Here is a 25,370-nt window from a genome sequence, read left to right as displayed (position 1 = left end):
TCCAAAAATATTTTATAAGTAGTCGTATTTTTTCGACAGTAATCATGTTGAAACGAAAAGTCGAATTCGAGCGAACCCAGCAGTAAGTTCGCCTCGTGAGATGAGTCTGGATGAAGTGACAGTTGGCGCACTGCATAGCGCATGCGCGGCCCGGGATTCGCCCCGGAACGGCCTGGCACCTCCCCCTCGCCACTAGTGCTGCACACAACAATGTCTACGATACAATTTCTATCGTGATTTTTGAGTATTTCTATCTTCTTCTTATCGTATGGTTAGTGGTCAACCTAGTGTCAAAGTTGTTCAAGCCGCCCGAAGGCGTTTGACATGGCTAAACGACTGTTATTTTAGTAGATAACAACCCGGACCGACTTTTTACGTGCCCTCCGAAGCACGGAGACGCCCAGCTCAAATACCACTATGCGGTCACCCGTCTATAGAACGGTTGCTTCACCCACAGATCGTTGTCAGACCGGTGAGCGCAACTAATAAGAATAAATTATGATTGATAAGTAGTCCAGTCTACTTACTTTTATTAAGTTCCTAATACTGGGTAGAGTGGGTAGAGGCTTCTTCCGAAGACTTCCAGATCCTTCGATCACTTGCTATCTCTTCTCATCTTTGTAGGAACGTGGATCTCTTTTCTGGTTCCCTTTGACTAAGTATATACTAATATAGAATTATAATCTGATTATCAATTAGTATCTTTCCACCCGAATTTTAATGTACTTGGTAAGATGTAATGGATGACGTTTTGCCTTTCGTTAGCTTTTCTTAGTCTGCCCAAACTAATGAAAATATGGACAAACTAATACCGAAGCCTTTTTAATGTCCAGCAGATATACTTACCCGGTCTTTAAAACACTCCAAAAACAGCATAGTTTTTTTTAAGAAAGAAATCTCTATCAAATTGATCATTTGAATTTCAAATGATGACATCATTTGAAATTTGAGTTAGGCATGTTTATTGTTGTTTACTCTTGTTTCAATATACCTATACCTACCATCACACTGTCTGGAGCCACCAGACTAGTCTGGCCTCATTTGCTTACGCAACGCGGACGGGTGCTGTCGTAATGCTATCCAAGCAACCTGCGCATATTTCGATGTTTACGAGCCCGCGTGGCCGACCGCTTCATTCCCGTCGGCACTCAGTCATAGCACGGTTCCCCAATGGGTAGCTCTTCCAGCCCAAACAACAAACATGTCGTTTTCGATATGAACAGACTCTCGGCACAACACTACGCTGCACCATTTTCAAGGCCGCATCTTTCAGTAGGCTGCAAGCAGCCGGCGCGCTCGCACGATGCGGCTCCCGCTATGACAACACCACGCGATCACCGTTCCAACGACACTGTTGAGTTGTTACCTCTCAAGTCGGCGTTAGTGAACAATAATTACAGAGATGAAGACGCCTATTACCCGCCGCCTATCAACAACAACCCCTCCAGCTCGAACCTCTACGATTACACGTTATTGTCGAAGAGAACGCCGGCCTCCAAAAGGTATTTTTGTTTATTTTCTTTGTGATTCCAATTTGAAATTACTGAGGATTATTTTTCACGAGTGCGGCGAGAGGCTGAAACATAATCTTGCCGCCTTCGTCTTAATTTTCATTCAGTTTTTTTCAGATCTGTTTCATTGTTTCTGTTGATCCGCAAAAATAGATGTCTGGTTCCAAAATTACGGCTCTTTTTTACGCAAGTACAGACAGATTCTAGATTCTTAGATAATGAGGATTATAGAGGGACCTAGGGTTAATTAAAACATAATATTGTTATCACGGACTCATTAAATCAGACAATGAAACAGTATGTTGCAATTAAGAAAAGTTGAACGTTCTGTTTTTAAAATGTGAAGTCATTTTTTTATCTACTTAATTGGGTATCTTGGCGTCACAATCACCAGCTTTATCACCATAAATTATAGATCATGTATCTCTCGTATTAATGTCATCGTCATTCAACATTCTGCCAATACACTGCAGCAATAGATCCCGGTAATTGGCATATTCATCACGCGTGTCGGGATTATCGTTTGTTCCGATTATTATCCCTACATCAATGGCTTTAATAAATATTTATGAAGTAATTCCCTACAATACGCAGTCGGAAACAAAAGGTTAAGCAATGCGAAACTAGGTCAGGCATTAGATGGATGACCGTTTGAAGACTACTTCTAAATCAAGCGTTTTGTTTTTAAAATGTGCTTTACGTCGTTCATTTTAGTTGCTGTAATGAATAAAGCGCAGAAGTTCTGTGAACGACTTGAAAACTCTTGATTAAATTGGCTTCTAATTTAACTTGTACCAATTTGGTCTCGCGGAGTGAAATAGCAATGTTTTTCTTCGTCTTATTCTTATACTAATTTGTTATGCCTGTAAAAGTTGATTTATTAAGATTCAGTTATTGTTTTTACCAGTTACCTTGTAAGAATTAAATGTGTAGCCGTAACATCAAATCTGTAGTTATTAACTCATATTAACTCATTAATTGCACTCATTTCACGACGATGTTTCATGAGTCTCAATTTCTCCCCTACGTGCCTTCTTCGCAAGCTTTTTTGTTGTTTTTGAAAACCTCACAAAATTTCTTGGCTTTATATCTTATAGCGCGTTCAAACAAACAAACAAACTCTTCAGCTTTATAATATTAGTATAGATACACCATGGCAAATTATAACCGCACCGGTCTATTTTCCACGGTAAATAAGTTAGAGAGGGTCTTACATAACTCACAGAAGCTTTTGAAGATTTTCCCACTTTTATAACAAACAAGGTTGACCCAATATCGCTTGGACTCTTCGACCGTGAAATATTGAAACTTGGAGACGTCTCTCATATCCCTAGGTATATTTTTTTTATTATTTATGTACCTAATGGGCTTTATCTACTAGTATCCCTGATATAATGCAAGATTTTTATTTTAAGAAATAATCACAAATCTATATGAGTATAATTTTTCATTGCACAATCTCAAGCTGAAATTACGCTTCCTTTTACAACCTTTTTTTTTATTCAGTGTTGCTATTTACTTACTACATTATTTCGGTAACACCCTTTGTCTAATTACAATATATCCCTCGAGTGTTAAAGCCCACGTATTTTCGCAAATGTCCCGTTTATTTCTGGACAGAATTATACGGATTTGTCGTAATTAAGTTTCATTGTGACATTGTTTAGTGTTGGGTCGGACGCGCCATTATTAGGGCTGATAATAGCTGTTGTTCATTTAAATTTAATTCGTTTTTGTTTAGTTAATCGAATATCTGTTGCGTATGGGAGCCATTGGCAATAGTCAATGAAAAGGAATCGACGTAAAATCGATCCTAAAACGAGTGTTCATACTTCCTTAATCAGATTTGGGACACCGCAGACACATGCTATATTGCCGATGCCAAAAGTGCTATGTCTCCGATGTTCCTTATCAAGAGTGTTAATTATTACAAGCACGATACTAGTATATCATCCTAAAAATAAAACTTAAAAAATGGTAATCGCCCAAAATACACACTTCGGATTTTAAGCGACGTTTTGATTTGATATGATCAAAATCTTTTTGAAGGACTTTACGTCATAGAGCTTGAATAAAATTGCATGCTTTGTGGCAAAGACCGTCTTGAGTTCAAGAACACCTCTAAGCGACGGCATCAGGTCATTCCGAGGGTTGCTTATTACAAAGACCGCTGAGCGACCGGTGCAATGGTTATGAGACGTCTTTGACATAATCATTTGCTTTTATTGCCCACTACATAGGCATAGGTAACTGTACTATCAGCCTTTGCTAATGGATAATATGACCTCCGCTCTATGAACGTCGCATAATACCAATAACGTCTAACTATGTAAGACATTTACAGGATATGTCATTAATGGTAACGATATGATGGGTAGGTTTATTGCAGAAGCAAATGGCTAGGATATTTTGGTTGTAGGATCTAGTGTGCGTATGCCTAGGGTTTTGTTTCTTTGGCTAGAAGTTTAATTAGAGCGTGGAGCGAGAGTGTTGAACTGAGTATTTTTTAGGGCTCTGAGCCTCATACTTCATTATTCTTGGATCCGCTATTGTATCAATCATAACCTTACCTTCCTACATACTAAAAACAATTCTAAAACATAGATGATTTGCTCTAGTAATGTGTATATTATTCGAGAACATATCGATTGCCATGGCTCCTGTTACGACCATCGGGCACCCGGTTTTATTCCCAAATAGATACTTCAAAGATGAAAAATACCGTCAGGTTCCTCTCAAAACATAACTAATTCAGTTTCAGCAAATGGTACCCACGATTGCCACAACATTTTTCGATAGATCTTCACGTCTTTTGTCACTACTTTGGACGCGAAACGGGAAGTGAGCGTCGTGCTGTCACAAAAGGGTCACCTGTTCGAAATAAGGGTCTATACCCTTCCTGCGTCAGATTTAACGGTAAAAGGGTATTTTATTTGAAAGCTTTTAGTATTGAAATGATCATATGAGAGGGAGGTTTCCCCTAACATAATGAGAATGGGACCAGTAAAGTATTTTCGGTAGAGGTATTTTAAACTACATAATGTAAGATTATGTTTTGCCGCCTTTGATTGTGATAAGTTCGGGTCTGTAGCTTTATATTTTGATCTATTTCCGTGTAATTCGGGTAAATTAAAAAAAAAATATATAAAAGGAAATGTAGCCTTCGTTGCCTGGGTCTCAAAGCCGCCACACTAACTGTAAAATCTGTTTTACAGTTTATTTATTTAGAACAGGGGTTCCCAACCTTTTCTTAGTCCGGGACCACTTTTATATTATTCTTGTTAGCAGGGACCACTATGTTAGTACATTAAAGGTAAAGTGTATTCATCATCCAGAAAATTTTAAATTTTAGAGTCATTCGGGGACCACACATTGACTTCCGCGGACCACCAGTGGTCCGCGAACCACCGGTTGGGAACTACTGGTTTAGAACATTTAACGCCCTCGCATTTATAGTTAAATACTGCACTTCCACGAAACGGATTTGATCTACAGACGAGAGTCTACACTTTACTTACGTTCTTCTATCTAACTGTATTGTCGGTGCCACAGAAATACGATTACTCGTAAAATGTATTTTCTAGGGCCGGCGCTATGCGTTCCCGAAGGTGCTGTAGTTTGTGGTATACCGAGAGCAGGAATTATCGTTCTAAATATCAGTTACAACCTGCAAATATCTTTGCAGCTTAGGATAAGGCAACTAAGTAAAATATTATCTATTTGAATGACTACTAAGGTATATATTCCCTTGTCAAGTTATCTAACTAAACCTAAAAGATATCTCTCCGTTTGTTCATCAGAATTTCACCAAAATGTAATATTCTCATCGCTGCAACCGCGCGAGTTCGTAGATGGTTCGTAGCACTGCATCGAGATTTCATTTGAACTCGTAGTTAATTCTACTGGAAGCTCTAGAGACCACAGATGCTGAATGCTTGGATGTATAATTTAATGTCGACGACTCGATTTCGTGAAATTAGAATATTAAGTACACGGCTTTGTTTTTAAAAAAATAATAACGGATTTTGATAAGAACAGAGAATGGTATATTAAATAGTTACACTCTATGCATGTTTAATAATAACAATGTAATTGAGGTTCTTGTCATTTCTGGAGGTTTTATCGTAGATTTTGATTTATCGTCTGCATTCATTTGTTAATGCATTTGCCCACATTGTAAACCCGAATCATCCGAGTTTAGAAGACGACCTTATTGGATTTTTTTCAAATATTCTGGTCCTATGTTGCTACATTTTTGAAAAACAATTCCCGTTTTAAATTAAGTTGTTAGTAAGTTAAAAGTTCTATACTTCCTGACTTCTATTTTTAAAACAAAGTAAAGGCATTAGATAAGTTTCTCTCCGGCCAATATTACGCAACAGTGTATCAATAGAAACAGATAGAGTTCTCAAAGTCTAGATAAGTGTTCAGGGTTAGCGGCGGCCGGAAATTGAAAAGTTCTAAGCGCAGACCGCGATTCCGAGAAAAAGATTCCACAGATAACTTCAAGACAGTTATCTTAATGTTGGTACGATTGGAATTGGAGTGAAGGTTTAAAGATAGAGATGTAGACTGATAGATTGTGGTGCCTTCGTTATTTTACAAAAGTTTAAACTCAATGGCCTTAATTTTCTAACCTCTGGTAAGAATGATGGGCTACTATGAAGTGGTGAACCTTCGTGGTTTTGGTAAACGGCTGCTAGCTATAATTGCTGTCTACTCAGGTTAAATCTATCCAGGAGTAAAGGATTATAAAATAACGAGTGGTCTCCACAGGCCCTTGCTTGATAAAATGGGATTAAACTAGCCAATTGTATTAATTGTTGACTTGCCCAGCGTTAATCACGAAGTTCTAAGGTTCGAAATCCATCAATAGCGCACCAATGGAAACCTGATCCTTTGATTAAATGACAAGTATTTGACTTGTCAAATTGTTAAATGGGTTACAACCCACAATACTACTAGGTTATCTGTCATCTATCATCAATGATGAGAAATTTCGAATCTTCGATTAAGAGGAGCCTTCATTTTGAGTATCTTAATGGAATTCATCACATCATGGCTTTGGAAAGGAGTTTTTAGTTAAGGTCTCTCAAAAACTTCTAGTCGCTTCTTCCTATATTTTAAAGCAAAGCCTTTAATTGCCTTCGCCTAACATAATATATCTCTCTTTCTTCCTCAGACTACTCTCGCGCAACACACAGCCGGCGCCGACGCCGCTGTTGACGCTGTGCGGCGCGCCGCCCCCGTCCAGGAAGCGTGAGGAGCTGGCGGCGCTCGCCAACCTGCGGAAGAAGGTGGCACCTGCACTCTTGCAGGCCGACAAGTGAGTACAACCAACATAATCTATACCAATATTATAAAAGATGAACCAATACCTATGTGAGCAGTATTCAGATTTCCTCGTAACGTTTTCTTTCACCATTAGGTACCCTGTTTTAGATAAATCATATTATGTGATCGGACAAACGGAGCAGTGTTATTGAATTTTGTTTTAATTTTGGTTACAATTATCACAAGGATTAACAGAACCAAGCCCACACCTTCTTAAACTCCATTACCTACCCATATAACTCAGCTCTGAAAGCCTTAACTACAGAGTATAACACTAAACCTACCGTAAATGACTGCACTGCATAAACGGGTTCGTGCGGGCGCATGAACACCCTGTTAATAACCCTCTACAATGTTAGTACAATGTTAGTACATACCTGTAACCTGCATGCTATCTCCCGTTTAAATATGGCTCAAATCTATACTAATATTATAAAACTGAAGAGTTTGTTTGTTTGTTTGATTGTTTGTTTGTTTGTTTGTTTGAACGCGCTAATCTCAGGAACTACAAGTCCGATTTGAAAAATTCTTTCAGTGTTAGATAGCCCATTTATCGAGGAAGGCTATAGGCTATATATCATCACGCTACGACCAAAAGGAGCAGACTACCAGTAAAAAATGTTACAAAGACGGGGAAAATTATGACTCATTCTCTCTTATGTCCGCAAGCGAAGTTGCGCGGGTCAGCTAGTATTAACATATTTCACCACTAACGTTGTGGGGAATATTTTGTAAAGAGACGAATTTGTGGCTAGTGTGTCAGCGCTTCAGGTTTATGTGTAAAAATTTACTCTGTTTCAGTTAACGGTATATAAATTTGAGTTTATTATTAAGATAATATTAGTACGGACAGTAGTTCGAAAAGTGAGTTACCTGTTCCAATTCAACCATGCTCTTTTATTATGAAATGTAAAGGTCAGAAAGTTAGATGAGCTTTAGATTATTACGAATTTAAACCTTTAAAATAACGTAACAGAAGGGGTCTTCTATCGAAAAATATTAAAAGTATTCAATTCTTCGTGCAAAGTTACAACAGTCTGTAAATGTGTATATTCACAGAATTAAAAATATGTTTTAATCACTTCAGGACATTTCGTTTTAAAGCAGTGACCCCAAAACTGGCAGTCCTTACAAAACCTTTGATTACACTGTCAGTTACAATCACGCACAAGACGACGAAACATAACAAACTTAAATTGCTTCACTGAAATCGACAGCCCGTTTAGTACTGAACAAATAAGTAAACAAACCTCTATAGGAACGATAGAACGGTAGAACTGTAGCAAGTCCTCTACATTGCGTGTTTACCTTCAATATCGGGTGGCTTCGACCCAAGACGGTTCAGACAGATAAGTACACAATAGAATGCTCCTTTATAACTTCCGCGATAAGCTGGAAACATGCGATTGTATCTTGGACGTTTCCGAAAGTTGTTGTCAAAAGATTCGGAAGAAATAAACTTGGGTGTCAGTTGAAGAGGTTAGAGTAGTTAACTATGGATTTTTAGATGTATTTCTTGGTTTTCTGTGTTGATCTTGTACCTACTGTATCTAAAGTATTTGTCAAAGAAAGTTAGGCCCGCGGTTTCGCCTCTGAATAGGTAAGTATCGTCCAACTTAACAGGTGGAATTTTCATAATTTTATTTTTATACAATTGCTGTCACTTTTCAAGCCGCGGAATTCGCCCTTAGTTTTTTGTTTTGTAATATTGGACTGAAACTTTTAGTCTACGGCATTCAGCAGGTGGATGCGCGGCAGATGAAATCAAAAAGGATCAGCGCCTAAGTTAATTTAAAATCTTTTAGCGTATCCTATTCTATTATATGGATTCATCATTGCAATCGTTCTGTTCTTTTTTGCTGTAGCTATCGGTAAATCTTTTGGATCCTTTTCCTTTTTCTTTTTCTACTTGACCTGCCTGCTAGCAGATACCGTGTGAATATTTACCATTTACCTATAAATCACGACTGAAAATTTTAAAACTCGAGAGCGAGGAAAAATTCCGCTCCAGTGGGTCACACAAATATTTGATTCATTCATTTCGTTCGAGTTCCTCCGCTCTCCTATCTCTAGTTGTGAAATATATAGTTTTATACTAGGTTTATAGAGGCAGTTTGTAACGGAAAATAATGACTGTTTCGAGGAGCGACTAGTCTGTAATTCGGCTATCATCAATCTCCTTTTTCCTTGTCGGAAAGCCTCACTTATTAGATATATTGTAGTAAATGTATCGCTTCCTGTCGAGTGACAGTCCGAAAATGGTGGAAAATGACGCATAGAGAGTGTAGCCGTGTAAAGAATGGTTTGACGAAGTAAGCAGTATTGTTTCGCAAATGTAATTTCTGACCTCTGAACTTAATTTCTCAACCTTTGTTAATAAGACTTCAAGGTTCATTCAGTTGATAATAACCTAATTTGGGTGCCCTCGGAACAATTTTCACAAAAACATGTTTGTTTCCTGAATCCTTCATATTCCTGCTAAACTAATAAGAGTAAATCCGCAGGGCTTCGTATGTCCATTATAATATTATCACTTTTCCTAATAATGTAAGTGGTCGTACATTTCGACTGAACGCACATTTTTTTCCGTATTAATAATAAATCTCATTAGAGACCACAAAGGGCCTCCTCATCAAACAGCCGCGAGGTAACCTGGTGAATGCGGTCTTACACATCTTGCATTATTCATTGTAATTACTTACCTAGCAAATTGAGAATGACTGGGATGTGAGGATTATGTAACTAGCTTATATCTGCGGCTCTATCAGCATTAAAAGTCGCGCCAGTTTAGCTTTTGTGTCTGAATATAGCAACAATCGAAAAAACTAAATGTAGGTAGTTTAGAGACGGGGACATAGAGTAAACGGTTTATGAAAGAAAGAAGATACATCTTGGGAAAGAGCAAAAACAGGGCCTGTGTCCTTTCCCGCGATGATACTCATATCGATGAATTTAGTTCAAATCGGTTTTAATTTCTCTCACAAAAGAACACTTCTATAACAGTAGTATGGAGTATAGAAATGAATCGAGGCGTTTTAAGTTGCATTCTAAAGTTTAGGCAATAAAATAGATTTCGAGCGTTGGTTTTGGATTGTAGCCAAGCCGATGTCTTCAGTGAGTTGAACAGATTAAGCGAAACTTTCAAGTGGATTCGGTTAGATAAGTTCTATGTTGCTGAGATTTCAGTTGGTTATTTATGTTTACGTATTTGTCTTAATGTTTTATTCACACATACGATGGCGGATAGAGACGTCACAATACGACTAAAACACAAACGATAACAAAGTAGGATTTCAGTACACAATACCAAAAATTTACTCCAGTCGATCCAGGATTTTGATAAAACCTTCTTACACCTTCGCAAAGGTAATGTTGAATCACTTTTGCACAGTACCCAAGTGAACTCCGAGGCATTTTATGCTCAAGCATGAATTTCTCTCTCAAAAGCGAAAGAGAGTTCTAAGTTCTACCACTGCCTGAATACGCAACATGATTATTACTACAGTCAGCACGAGACTCTTCAAAAAGCTGAGTGCAACCTGCGCCGAAACGTTAGGCATTTTAAGGTAAAATGCGTGTTCGCGTTAATTCCCGTATTCTATTATACATTAAACATGCAACGCGAGAGTTTAAAAGTTATTAATTCAAATGCTATACACAGTACTCTTAACTAATACAATCACCCCCATTGTCAAACATCAACCTTGAATCGAGCAGGTTTTCACGCCATCAAAATGATTGCATTTACTATTTTTAGGCAAGGTATATGAGGAGCTCGTGGCTTTGTAACAATGGCCGCGGGATAGATCTCTGAGGTTAAGCTACGCTTGCCGAGGTTGTTCTGTTGATGAGTGACCATCTAATACATATTGAGTTCGTCCGTGCTCCGAAAGGCATGTTAAATAGTGGGTCCCGACTATCATTTTTTTCGTTTTGGAGGTCCGATAGTCAATCGCTCCATGTAAAATACTGGTATTTAGTTGCATCCGGTGAGACTAGAAGCCAACTCCAACATAATTGGAAGAAAGGCTTTTCCAATTGATTCTTTCTTTAGTATTTGGGGATCGCACAAATAATTGGCTCGTGTGGAAATCGAACCCACAACACTCGACGCAATGGTAGCGGCATGGCGACCTTAACCACTGCAGGTATAAAGGAAGGTTATTATACTTCCTAACCTGTAATAAAAATAGCCTGTTCTCTCTGCCCTTCTGAAACTCAGACCTAATTAGTTATACCACTAGGGATGTGCCGTCTAACCAAACTGCTCTTGTTCGCAGGAACTCCAATAAGAATGACAACGAAAATAAGAACAATATCGAGGAACAGCTCGACAACAGACCAAAACTTTTACAAAGGGTAAGATTTATCATAATATAATATACAAATATATGCGTTAGATATTTTTCTGGAATAAGACGGCATAATTTTTTTTTTCACCGTCTTCGAAAATGTCAAACCTATTTATTGCACGTTGGACTGCACTTGTGGTCAAGACTACTCTGTATCTAATGTATACGACTGCTGATTTCGAAGTTTCGGGTTCGAATACCGAATTCAGCAAAGTGCTATTAGGCTTTTCCTAATTTTAACAGTATTTCTCAATAGTTGTTTGGAGTATGGTAAAGCACCTGGTATTAAGCTATATGCGCGACCCGTGTTACATGAATCGTGTTATATTGTAAATGACGATATGCAGGTGTAAATCGTATATACCTTCGGGTATAACAGATGTGTAAAAGTAAGACTAAGGAAAATTTTTGCAACTAAAAACTTCTTTCTTTCATAGCAAAAAAGTTTATCGGCAAATATCCTCGTCATAATTAACCCAATTTTAACAATACCGCATTGAATTACACCAGAGTTATTTGCGAGATGTCCTCTGTCTTCTCCCATGGGGACAAAGCGAGATATTCATTTAATTCCTGACAGTTTAATGTATTCGGGAACGACGTGAATGATCACGTCATTATGCATCCCATGGGACTATGAAGGGACTGTAGAATGACATTTGAACCTATTATTTTAATGGGGAAATTAGTCGTTTTGGCTTGACGTTTGGAAGCATCTTCCAAAAAGACCATTGGACGAACTGTTAGGTCGGGCAAAAAGTCTTTTCGCATTATAGTATGTATGAACTTGTAATAAAATCTTTTCTCTACAAAAAAGCTCGATGTTTGGGTACCTCACGAGCTCACTGAAAGAAACCTAATGAACCGTGTACTCATTTGTGATTCTTGAAGCCAAAGAGATTTTATTACAAGTTCATACATACTATAATGCGAAAAGACTCTTTCCCCGACCTAATATGTACTCTTGTGATAATAATTATATTGTAGTTTATAGATCCTTTATGATCTTTTTTGTAGAAGGTTTTCTCGTCGCGAATTTGTGTCGAAAATATACTTGCAACTTAAAAAATACCGCAATCAATTCGGTTCACTCGTTAGGAGCTACCGTGCTTCTGACAAACAGGCAGACAAACAAACAAACATAGACCAAGTGGTCAAATTGGCAAAACCATATATTTAATTAATTGGGGTTAAAAATATGATAAAATGTTTGATGCAAAATAGTTCAGAGCCTCGACTGTAAAAACTATTTGCTGCTGAAATTCGAACATAACTACTGTTTTAATAATCGCGTGACTTCTCGTGTCAGTTTAAAGGTGTTAACAGCTCACGTTATACGGAATCTAATAACGTCTAGACGAAGCCGAATGAAGCTGATACCTCTCGCCCGTCATGATCTAAATCTAATTTTGATCTAATTTACCCCAATTTATTTAGAACAAGTCGCGTAGTGTTACTGTTTTTGAGTTTTTTGGATACTAGAGTTATTTTACTACTTAACAGTTTTTCAGTTTTAAGATAGTGCTAATATTTTTATGCTTAATTCAGAGTAGAGTTTAGTCATTCTATTCACAATTATTAGGCCTTGTTTCAGGCCTTTAATTACTCGTTTTTCTGTCATAGTTACATGGTTAATTTTTTTTTTTTTTTATCTAGCCTATTTCTGTGTCCCACTGCTGAGCAAAGGCCTCAAAAAATATTATCATAAAAATAATAAAGGAAATGCGCAGTCGTATAAAAACCATCATTCATTTTAACAAATCGTCTGTTTGATAAACGAACGTCACGTATTCATTTTCAAACTTTGGAATATAAGAATCGTGTTCCCGCGATTACGAATGCGAATTTCGTTCCCATCCCTAGCATATGAAACTGGCAAAGTTTTACAAGGGCGGGTTACGCGAGCTGCGACCATATTGTCATTGTTTTCGTTATGTATTATGCATTATATTATGATCTTGGGAAATAGAACGTGTCCTTGACCCAACACGGAAGCGTTTCCGCGACCTTTAGGGCCCCTGTTGACCTCAAGGGCTGTCATCCATGAAATGGCCCGTAAATGTCTCAAAAAGAGCGAAACCCTTTGGTAAAAGTTGCAAATTAAGTTACCTACGTCATGCCTGTTTCTGACGTATCTGTTCCTGACGTTTTTGGAAAATATAACGAGTTTTGTGTTTGATTTTTCATAAAAAGTTTGCGGTCGTTTGCTTGGATGTTAATTTAATTTAACGCCTTTTTTCATGCATAAAAATATATTTAAAAATTCGCTACTACGCAAATATTAAAAAAGTATGTTAAGTAAAGTTGTTCAGAATGTTATACCTACCTTCATCATAAGTTTGGTTTATTCCAAAGAGCACTTAAATAGAAACGCTTATAAAAGCATGTATGTACCTAAATGAATTTCAGTGGCGGTGCCGATGCTGATAGCATTTTCAATTATTTAGATTTTAATCGGTGGACTGCCTCTGTGACGCGGTAGTTTATCCGCCTGCTGACCACGAGATCCCGGGTTCGACTCCCTGTTCGGACAATTATTGGCCGTTTTTTTTATTTTAAAGTAGTCTGGAGTTTGGTATATAGTATAGTAACGCTTGTATTTCTTATACATCTGTATACATTTCAGAGTTTAACAGGCGTGATATTTTGGTGTATGTATATTTAATCAGTTCTTGGAAATTCCGTAAAACAGAACATCCTGTATAAAACATGCTTTTACCGTTCTCTAAGAAATCCTAAGCTTTACATATCCAGTGGAGAGGAAAAAACCAGGTCGATGAGTTCAGTGAGACGTCTTAACTGCGTCTGACGTATATACATTGCTGCTTATGTATAGCTTCTTAAGCTCTTGTGTGTGGTCTGAGCAGTGTGGGCGGGTAATGTATGCACGTGTTCGCTTACTAGTGCTGCTCAATGGTTCCACAGTATATGGTTAGAATTGATTATAGAGTACCTGTTGTAAGTGTTATAGAGTGAAGAAAACGTCAATCGAAACTTAACAATGTTACAATTATTTAATTCACGATGAAGATTGAACGGTGTAGTTTAAAATTTACTGTATTTTACAGAATGACCATTTTCAATAGCCGAGGTGTTTACATTTAGAGTTTTTTTTTGCGGTGGTATCAGCTACCAGTTAACGACGACTATAGTTAAGTGAAAGAAAAAATGTTAATTTCCAAATCGAAATCGAATTCATGCAACCTCGAGCATGTTCTAATAATCAAATAACCTCTTTTTTTACAAATTCCCTGAAATTGACCTAGATCTGAAAAGTTACTCAAAAAAACCAGTCAAGACAGAATGAAAAATGATCATCTTTTAATCAGGCTGTAACGCCTTTTCGTTAGAATACAATCAGTGGATTGAAACGTTTCTCTCTGGTCTGTGATGAATGAGTCCGACCTCTTTGAACACAGCCTCCGATATTGATGAATGAGTTCAGTAGCAAGGAGGTCTAACATTAAAATTTATTCTCGATGGAATCATTGGTAAGCCTTGAGAATTTTGCGGTGAATTCGAAATGAACACTATTGGTATTTACAATAGTTTCATCAGTCACAAGTAAATGAAGACGCTTTGTAGAAAATTCGATACTTATAGCATGTTTTTAACTTGCAATTGCATTAAATTTTTAGGTTAGGTATATTATTAACCAAGATTACTTGCGAGTAGGTAGGTATTACCCATTTTCATATTACTTGCATGCTAGGTTATAAAAAGTTTATTTATTTAAAACACTTTTGTCTAACTTCCACTTGCAAATTTCATAAATCAAACTCAATATTAACATGGAAATATAAAAACTATAAGTATTTCCACCTCATTAGTATAATAATAACATTTTTATGGAAGTAAAAACGTTATATAGAAAATAAACGCAATAAAAAATTCGTTACTAGCATGTTCATTAATCACTGAGTCAGCAGAAACAGGCGAACTAATTTCCGTGGCGTTCCGAAACTCAAAAAAATACTTTAACACCTTATAAAAATGCGATTATTAAAAACGATAGTGTTCTTTATTATGTACAGCTATTATAGTTATCGTTTCTAGTGATTTTGAACTGATAATAGTTATGATTATTTTTCATTTGTTACACGTAGACTGTCAATTATTATTATTACAATGAATTATTCGTCAATTTATCTATATAAGTATATATTTAGAAGTATATAAGTACGTTTATCAGTTATTTGGTTACCATAGTACAAGCTCTGCTTAGTTTGGAATCAAATGACCGTGTGTGAGTTGTTCAATAATATTTATTATTTATTTATTTAATTTGGATAGCAAGTACCTAAACTTTTTTTCCATTTACTTACGTGAATTATAAAATGGAAAATTATCGGGTAACTTATTCATCCAGTGTTTTAATGAGTCTCGAAATCCTATGCATATGTCTCCAATATGGAAAGGTTAGAGAGAAACGCTACCTTTAACTTACATACTCAGATTTTTTATGAAAAATGGAGTTGAAACTACTGTTTATAAAAAACGCTTTACCCTCCTTTGCATCCCGCAGCCGAGTTATAACAACTCCATTTACGTCGGGGGTTGAAAAAGCTGTACCTACCTACCTACATTGAGTCGAATAGTGAAAAAGCAAAAGAAATTAAAACAATTAAATCCCTTTGATGGTCGGAAACAAAGCCATTACAACAATGTAACGATTGTTACAAGTACTTACACTAATAATAACAGGTACGATACCTGTTATTATTAGTGTACTTGTAACGTTTTTGTAAAAATAAACGTTTTCACCTTTCCACCATAGTAGATTTATTGCGGGCTATTCAACTACAGGCTACTCGCTTAACCCGAAAATAAATTTTAGATTTTTCCAGTCAAGAAACTTTGTTCAATTTTGTCGTTACAATATTGGACTGTATTACTTAAAATCTGCTTCGTACGTACTTACCCTCTTATTCATAAACACACTGTAAACCTATTTTAGTTAAAAAGTTATAATATGTTTTCTCTTTTTCATTTCGCTTAGGAGTGAAAGAACCAAAACACTATAAGCCTTTCATAACTTCATATATATCTTTATGAATAAGAGGGTTAAAGTTTAGTCTATGGTGGAAGTTATTTAAAATATTGTGTTATTAATAGTTTATTAATTGAAAATACGACAGCCCCTTCCTAAACCTACTTAAAGTTGACTTTGACTTTGTAGCGCATTATGTTAAAAGGCTTGAGGTTTCCTCCTTAAAACGCTTTGGCATAGGTTGTTTAATAATCCTTGCACCTATTACTTGCCATAATGTATCTAATAGGCCACCCGTTCTACTCCGGGAGAAAACTTTTGCCAAACCAGTATTAAGTAAAACTTACTTTCTATTTTTTTATTAAGATTTATATTAGGTACCCGTTATTTTATAAATGCTATCTAAAAGTTAGTACTTATCAGCGAGAGAAGAGGTTATAGGTATTTCTTTCACTTATACAAACCAAAACCTCTTTACATTTTGAACTACAACATCTATCTTAGTAAACCCACAAGTAGATCCAGGATCAGTGGCTTGTGTTCCCCAGTTATTAAATTGAGTGAGCTGACCGCAAAACATTGGGGAAATTGCTAGGATTATATCTACCTAATTTTATCTTAACTAGAGGATTCCGTTACAATCCTTTGGGCCCGGCCTACGGAGCAAACACTAGCTAATCATAATTTCGCGGCACAGTTATATCAACGAAATAACAATAAATCTTTGTAAGTGAACACATAAATAGAATTCTAAGAGTTAGAGGGTTGTTTACTTTTTATTTACTAAGCGTCGCTTCTTTACTCTGCTCGAAATGTCGGAAAAAATAATCGCTATATTTGGATTAGTTTTCTCCGAATATTTTCTAACACATTGACTGCTATGTTTATCAGAACGTATACGTAAGTATAAGTTATGATAAATCACAAGTTCCTAGTTGTTACGCTGTCGCTTTTTGGCATAGCTGTCTAAAACTTCAGAAAATAGATCAGTAGCTCGCTAACTTATATCTAATTTGACCATTAAAAAAAAGCGTAATGGAAAACGGAATTGACAAATGTCCCAAAACGTTTTAACAAGTATGGTGACTCTACATATCTTTACCTGCCAACTTCAGTAAGTTTAAATTCATAAAATAAACTACATTTTCTCCTTTCACAATATAAAGTTTCTATTGTAACATTGCGTAACTATATCGAAAATTATGAACCTGTCTTTTAAAGCCAAATTGGGACGTTCGAGTAGTTGGCACAGAGCCATATTCTCGTGACCTTTCCCTTATGTAACAGACAAACGATTCGTTTCCACAATTATTCATAAATTCAGGAGCTTTCCAACTGTTTTAAAATAATTCTAAGAAGATACGTTTCAAACTTATTTGTTTAATTTAGACGTTTTGGGTTTATAAAGCGGGAATGATGAACGTCGAAGTTGTAGCATAGAATTTTAGATTTACATCGAGACAGTCACTGTTGTTTCGTTTTATAAGGCAATTGATAAAAGTATAAATGAGACTTAATTTGATCAATATTTAGATTCCAGGCTGATGTTGCCATTATACACCCTTAAGTTGTAAAAAAAACCTTACAATAACTTTCTTAAAAAAAGTTGACTTTGCGGTTATGTTTAGAAAGTACAGCACAAGTTAAAAAAGTTTAAGGTCTGATCCCTTCCTTGAGAGCCCTCGGACAACTTGTTTGCTTTGACAAAGACATTCATAACAGTACTAAGCTTCTAAACTGTGCTCATTAGATAACAAACTTCAGAATCCCTTAATACATGCGAGACGGGCACGATACATCTATGTCGGCTTAAGTACCTACCTACTATCTAAACACAGTCACAGACTCGTAAGGTAGGTACCTACACCTGCTTAAGGAAGCTTTTCACCTGAGATGTGCTATGCCCCGTTGCTGAGAATGCGTTTAATATAATAATATCTACCAATCATATTCGTTGATGAATATAATAATATGTAGCTTAGCACTGGAGGAAACGGATGCAACTAGGGTTGCCAGATGGCCGGGATTTCCGGGATTGCCCCGGAATTTTGCGTGTTGTCTCGTGTCCAGTAATTTTACTATACTGTCCCGAAATTAAAGATATTACTTTTTTACAAAGTTACCATACTACGTCGTTTTTTTTTCGGTCATTCCTACTTAGTGTAGTCTCGGACCGGAGTCCAAAACTCTGATTCCGTTCGTGGCTCCAGAAATATCCAAGCCACCGTAGATTCAACTAAGATATATGTCTTTTGTATAGAGAAATGCGTGCTGCGCTACCCCCTTATCTTCATAGCACATCTTACTCGTACCGCTACACAGCTTAATATCGAAACGGTTTCACATCTTAGCTATGACATCGCAGTGTAGTTGCGTAGCACATTGTTGGAAAAGCACCTTAACTCTAACAAATGTGACGTCTTTATTCAGAAAGTAAGCCGCTCCATTACCCCAAGTTTGCGTTAAAGATGCTTAATTAATTGCAACGGTTTAGGTAACGAACTCCGAAGCAACAATTTAACTTCGTTTATACAGCGGTGGCGGATGGCGCTACATTCGCCAGCCGTCAACTCGCAAGTCGGAAGTGAAGCATAAAACTTTCAAGATTGTGCACCGAAGAACCGGCATCTTGTAGTTTTACTTGCAAGGAACCTGTTTGATCAAATATTTAGATTAGTTCTGAAATGTATTCTCCTTGCCTGGATGGCTACGTTGCGACTGGGAAGAGTTTTCAGCAGAAAAGTATAGTAAGGTATCTTTTATAGTCGGCAACAAATGCGATGCTTTTGGGAAGGAAATGCATGTTATTCTTGTCGACGCTCGTAGGCTAATCAAGAAAAAATCGAGAAACGTTATAAGGTTAAAAGTATGTAAGTAGTACCTATTACCTAATAAAAATACCATGTAAATCGTGTAAATCTAAGAAGTTATAGGTAAAAATATAATTTCCGCTTTTAGTTTTTAATATTCTTTTACAAACTGAACGTAAAACACATTAAGTGATCGATGTTTCCTTCGAAGCAGGAAAATTTCGTTTTTATTTCACATCGCGTCGAATTTACGAGTTTAAGTTCGTTTAATATTGAAACCTTACGTTTTATGATATTAAATAATTTAGCAGATTGTTTCGTTCACTTGCCTTTTTAGTACGCAGATACTAAAATGTAAATTACCCAATCCAATTCTGCTGCGTGCCTACAGGCTACAATAACAAGAAAGTATTTTTATATGAGTTTCTTATTTACAAAAGTGAATGAATAAAAAACTTTATTTACAGAATACATAGCAGGTCTCATACATAAATAAGAATTCTTGTTTTCAAAACAAATTCGCCAAAGAAATTATGGTTTTATTTAAACTTTTGACGCTTATTTTCATTTACCAAAGATTTTTTTAACTTGCATAATATAATTTTATAAATACAAATTCTTATTCATTTTCAGTTGTAAGTACATTATAAAAAACGAATGAAAAGTCCAACTTTCCTATTCAATTTCTTTAGAAAACAGTCCTTTCAACTCTTTTTAAAACATACTTCGTATGCTTACATTATTTCCTTTTATTAAATTCAATTTCGAATGGTAAAATATGACGTCAACGTATGTTGTTCAAAGTCTCTCAAGATTGCAGTCTCTGCAGGCTTTCAAAGTAATGAGAAAGGCTCTCGTTTTAAAGAGTTTGCCCTCAGTGGGTAGACTGGCTAGAAGCACCCCGACCGCAAGCTTCTTGAAAATTCTTTAACATTTTCTTACTTTTAATTGAAATTTTCGTTCGTTTGTACCTGACGGGAACCAATTTTAAGCGAGTTTTAATGCAATTAGCAGGTTTTTAATGAGTTTTTTAGACTTATCAAGTAAAGGAATTAATGGAAATTAATTCAAAAAATATTTTGTGAATATGATTGACTTAATTAACAAACTAGAAAATATATCTGTAGGAAAATAGCTTATAGCACAGCTAATATAGGTACTTCTAACTAATAACGCAATAAAATGAATTGCTTCCCGTGTATTAATCAAAGCTTTTAATTTTCACATCTTATAATGTTTTACATTCGTTAAGAAACCAAAATTGAAATAAGAACACAGAAAAACCAACCCTTAATAAAACCTCTTTAGAGGACTTTTAGCGAAAAACGCTGGCAATTAAAAAGTAATTAAACTGGCCTCGTGGCGCCGATCGCGTGCTTTGAGCCGCCCCGGGGCAATTTATTCAAAGCTGCATATTATTTGCATTTACTTGAGCGTGCCTTTCTTTACGAACAATGTTCGGCCCTGATTTCATAATGCAAAGCGTATTTAAGAACACGCGTGTATTATGCAAATGTCTAAAAAGTTAGCTAATAAGTATTCTCGTTTACGTAAACAGGCCCCACGGTGGGCGCCAAATTGGTTCAATAAACATTTTGTGGCTGACAGTCAACAAAATCTCCGGATATTATGAAACTTATACATACAAGTTACTGTAAATTCAATTTGTTTAGCGCGACCAAGTTTAGATGTTAAAATTAATTCGGCGAATTCGACGACTGAAATAACTTTATAGGTAACACTTTTCTCGAACATTCGTTTCTTCTCAAACGCCGCGATATCTAGATCAGCACAACTAGATATTTATAAATCTTTATTTGCTCCAAATATATTCAATAAGTATGTATTCTTACAAATGTGCCCAAAATATCGAAGTAAAGTGTAGAACATAAAAGAAATGGAGCGTTAAGAAAGTTTGTCGAATATTTGCTTGGCAGTCGAGCGTCTCCGACGTTGCATAACGTATCGTACGTGTGTGGCACATAATATAATAAATGGCATCTTGGCCAGGCTGCCAGGTCATTTGGCTCGGACCCAGAGAGGTCACAGCTTATGGCCAGGTGCTACCAAATATATTGAAAGGTTGTATTTGAAAAGTTGGTGCTATTGGTAATGCGGCGCGCTGCGATACGACGGTAGACGGATAAACGGAGACGCCGGAGACGGTATTGTGTTGTTTGTACCATAACGCTTGATGTACCCAAGGTGTAGACAGATGTGTACTGAATATAGCTCGTTTCGTCTCTGATATTAAATTTCCAATGTAATAAGGACTGATCATTTATACAGGCTAAGTTACCAAACTCCGAGCTACTATTGAGAATATTCCAATAGGAACTAGACGCCCGATAGTACTTTGCCCGACCCGGCAATCGGATTAGAGACCTGACCAGCAGTCGTATTGACTATCGTCACCGCAGAAGGAGACTAAAATAATATGGTCCGTGGCGAAGTGGTTTAGGTCGCCACGCCAAAAACCATTGCGTCGGGAGGTCGTGGGTTCGATTCCCACGACAATTATTTGTGCGATCCACAAATAATTGTTTCGGGTCTGGTTGTGCTTTGTGTCCGTTCTTTGTTTGTTTGTAAAAGTCCTCGCGACACAAGAGCAATTCCTAGTGCGGGCGTTGTCCTTAAAAAAAATCTTTAATTCAGGTGCTACAATCCAAGCCAGTGAGTATGGTGGTGCAGTGGAGCGAGGTACGGACCGCGTGGCAGGACAGTGACTTTATCACGGAGTGTCTGTGCTGGCACAACGTCTACCGGCAGAGGCATGGCGCGCCGCAGCTTTATATGGCACCAGAGGTTTGATAACTAACCAGTTTATAATTAAGTAGCAACTGTTTTTGTCTGTGGTATATGATTTTAGTTTACGGGGGATTTATACTAGAATTTGTGCCAGATAGCTCGGAAACCGGGAACGCCTAGTGGTAAATGCGGAAAATATGATGTTCTTTTAAAATTCGGTTACAGAATACCAAAATACAGTTATTACTAGCTTAGTCTCTGGTTGTAATATCTTTCTATCAAATCAATTAGTAGCGCAATTAAGGTCCGCTGATAAATAATGTATTTTTTAGAAGCCGTTTTTTTTTACTTTCAACTCTCCTATTTCTGGGCAAGATTCTTCATCTGAGTTAGGGATGGGGTTAGGCCTGAGTTTTAAGTTGAGTCTGTCTATAACATAAGTATTATAATCGTTTGCTTCACATAGTAAAAAAAACACTAAATATCTTACTTAACGATAACAACAATGGCTGGAAACGGGCGGATTCGATTAATATACATATAAGTACCTCTAGAATGAAACTCTCAAAATATAAAATGTTTTATTCCCCAGCTGTGCGACTACGCGCAGGCGTGGGCGAACCACCTGGCGCACACGAACAAGTTCAGCTACAGGAACGACCGCGACGTCGGCCAGAACCTCTACCAGCGACCAGTCAGCGCCCTCCAGCCTGACGTCACGGGTACATGACCTTTCATAGTGAACTTTTGACAACTTAGCAAAAAGCCAGCTTTTTTATTTTTGTCTATGGTCCATTTAGCACAGATAAGTTTCTTGGCGGATTTTTGTATCATAGTAGTATTTACGAACTAAAAAAATGTTTAATGAATCACAACGTGTGTATCAGATCCTAAGTCGCTAAATCGTTTTAGTTTTTCGATATAAAAATATCATATTTGCTATGGTCTCACATTTAAGATATTTGCTTTATGATTATTTTTCTTATTGCAGGTCAAGAAGTGTCTTCCTACTGGTACGCGGCAGTTCGCCAGTACAGTTATTTTAAGGAGCCCGATGTTCTACATGCTAATGTCAATGGAGGTAGTACATCTTAGTTTATTTAATTGATAATCGTTACCAGAAAGTGCTCATGCTTAGATCGAAAGAACGTTTTAGTTTTGTTCGATATTTGTGCCTGACGTGCCCGTCAATTTGATTGTGAAGTACTGCGTAACGCAAAAAAATACTTGAGTAAGTAGTCTAGTGTGATAATAAACTCCCCTATTTCTTATTCTTCAGGCCACTTCACACAAATGGTATGGGTGGCGACAACCTTCTTTGGCGTAGGCAAGGCACGTTCCCGAGACGGTAAAGTCATAGTAGTAGCGAACTACTCTCCACCTGGGAACATATCGGGGCAGTTCCAAGAAAACGTTTTGCCGCCATTGCCAGAGAACTTTCCAGATCTCCCGCCGCCGCCGGAACACTGACGACGGTTCTCCGTGCGTGGCAGACGATTGAAGATCGATGCCACGTTCATGTGTTAATTTTAACGGCCTTTTTTAACTTGGTGTTTTTTTGTTATCATGGTTGGTTTTATGTGAAATCTCGCTCGATGAAACCTTTTTTTAAGGAAATTATATGTGGGTATCCTGTGGAATGCTAACTAAAATTTACTGCTGAAATACGTAACTGAAAATTGTTCTTGCTACTTTCGGAAGGGAACAAAACTCCACATTTTTTTTACAAACTATGTTTCAATGTTATTGAGACATACTGGTATTATGTTTGTGATAATTTTACTTACGAGTATTCAAAATGTACGTCAGTCAATATTAGAACAATTAATATAACGTTTAACGCCTGATGAAAATGTTAGATTGTTATGATGACTAGGTACATATAGTACCTAAGTACTAAAAACATACCAGAGACTTAGGTACCTACTTTAAATTATTTTGTACTGAAATTAAACTGAAACATTCTGTCGATATTCCACAGCATATTTACCTGTATTTACCCTGAATTTTTAACCAGTAAATAATAAGTTCCCATACATCGACACAGCAATAAATAGTGCACCAAAATTCCGTCTAGAAATACCACGCCGTCCGCTTTGTGCAATGAGCAAAATGTTTCACGTTGAATAATGTCAGGTAGCTTGACGTATCGTTGCATATAAATCACTTTTGTGAACGAAGCTTCGGACATTTACATAAAAATAATAACGCCATTTTTGCTTGCGACGGCAAAATCGGCGGTTGCGTAACGCAAAAATAGTTACCTCGTAATAAAGTCAATTTATAACTGACTTTCATAAAAAACATTAGGAAATAATCAGCTTTGGAAAGCCATTTAAATCATTGTGATATTTTAAACAAGAACACCTTTTAGGTAACGAATAATCGTTGCAATTATAAAGACTAGCGTACACGATCGCTAATACCGTATGGTACTAATTACGTAACCGGTTACAGTACTTCCCGTAACAAATAAGTACAAAATATTAGCTTACAAGCTATCGTACATCCATTGATTTGTCCAAATAATTCCATCTAATGCTTAATTACTAGGGTAGTAAAGCGGTTGTTTTGCCCGAGCTTGACTTTGATAAAGTTTTTTAGAACATAGTGAAAGCAATACAGTAATACGCACATTTTAGGGAATTAATTATATAGATAGGTTTATGCGCAGATAAACATAGATACCCGTATATTATAGATACATTTGCGTATGAAAATTATCCTTTAGCATAATAAAATTAAGAGTATGTGTGGACTTCATTGAGCGCGCTTACAGATCGGGCTAATTCCTGCGTGCGGGAAAAAGTCTGTTGATAATTTTCTAAATCTACTAAGCCGCTTATTATTGCAAAATAGCAGTTAGGATACTGATTTGTCAGTGACATAAAACAAAAATTGTATGGTTCGACAACATAACAGTCTATTCTGTAAAGAATCACGCGAATATCATAACGCAATAACTTCGATCCTACCGCGTTTATCATAATATGGTAATGTGGGTAACGCCTACGCCTGAAATAATAGGAAACATAATAACTGTAAGAAGTTATTCAACAAAGTAACGGAAAATACGTACTTCGACGTACTACTAGTTACTACTTTTACTAGAGATCTTACTAATAAACGCGAAGTTCGGATTTGTAATAGTGTTTTGTCTCTTTCACTCACACCTAGCTTAAAATATGATCGAAAGTGACAAAATATAGACGACTAATTCTTACACCAAGTTTATTGGTAAGACAGCTAGAATACTTTATGTAGTTAATAGGTACCTTACTAATAAAAATCGTGTAAGCTCAGATTAGTTGTAACAGTGTTTTGTCACTTTCCATCAATTTTGAAACTTTATATGAGTGAAAGTGACAAAACACTAATCAATGCTTACGCGACATTTATTTGTAAGATTATACGCAGATGTATCTTAGTCATAGATTTGTTTGGTGCTTAAAGTCAATATACTCATAATAACACCATTAATAATAGTAATAAAGGATTTATTTACTCATATACCGCAGATGAATGCCATTAGAATAAGAGAAATATGCAATTATGTCAGATGAGACTGTTCGTGGAACAGTTTAGTTGCGAAATAATGTATTACTGAACCAACAAAATTTGTGTA

General features: G+C 36.6%; 1 protein-coding gene across 1 annotated transcript; it reads left to right on the top strand.

Moving 5' to 3' along the window:
• The first annotated feature begins 1,122 nt into the window (after nt 1-1,122).
• LOC142978698 (uncharacterized) lies at nt 1,123-23,389 on the top strand. Its single transcript, XM_076123232.1, has 7 exons — nt 1,123-1,502; nt 6,694-6,837; nt 11,126-11,204; nt 21,653-21,802; nt 22,338-22,467; nt 22,737-22,826; nt 23,025-23,389. The coding sequence occupies exons 1-7, from the start codon at nt 1,171-1,173 to the stop codon at nt 23,213-23,215; spliced, it is 1,116 nt and encodes a 371-aa protein (XP_075979347.1). The 5' UTR covers nt 1,123-1,170; the 3' UTR covers nt 23,216-23,389.
• Nucleotides 23,390-25,370: the final 1,981 nt, after the last annotated feature.

This window comes from Anticarsia gemmatalis, chromosome 2 (genome assembly GCF_050436995.1).
Source record: "Anticarsia gemmatalis isolate Benzon Research Colony breed Stoneville strain chromosome 2, ilAntGemm2 primary, whole genome shotgun sequence".
Taxonomy (NCBI): domain Eukaryota; kingdom Metazoa; phylum Arthropoda; class Insecta; order Lepidoptera; family Erebidae; genus Anticarsia; species Anticarsia gemmatalis.
Note: the sequence above shows the minus strand (reverse complement) of the source record. Positions and strands in the feature narration are given on the sequence as shown.

Coding starts and splice junctions, on each gene's coding strand:
- LOC142978698 (XM_076123232.1), top strand. CDS start 1,171: ATGGGTAGCTCTTCCAGCCCAAACAACAAACATGTCGTTTTCGATATG. Junction 21,803..22,337: donor AGCTTTATATGGCACCAGAG/GTTTGATAACTA, acceptor TTTATTCCCCAG/CTGTGCGACTACGCGCAGGC. Junction 22,468..22,736: donor CCTCCAGCCTGACGTCACGG/GTACATGACCTT, acceptor TTCTTATTGCAG/GTCAAGAAGTGTCTTCCTAC.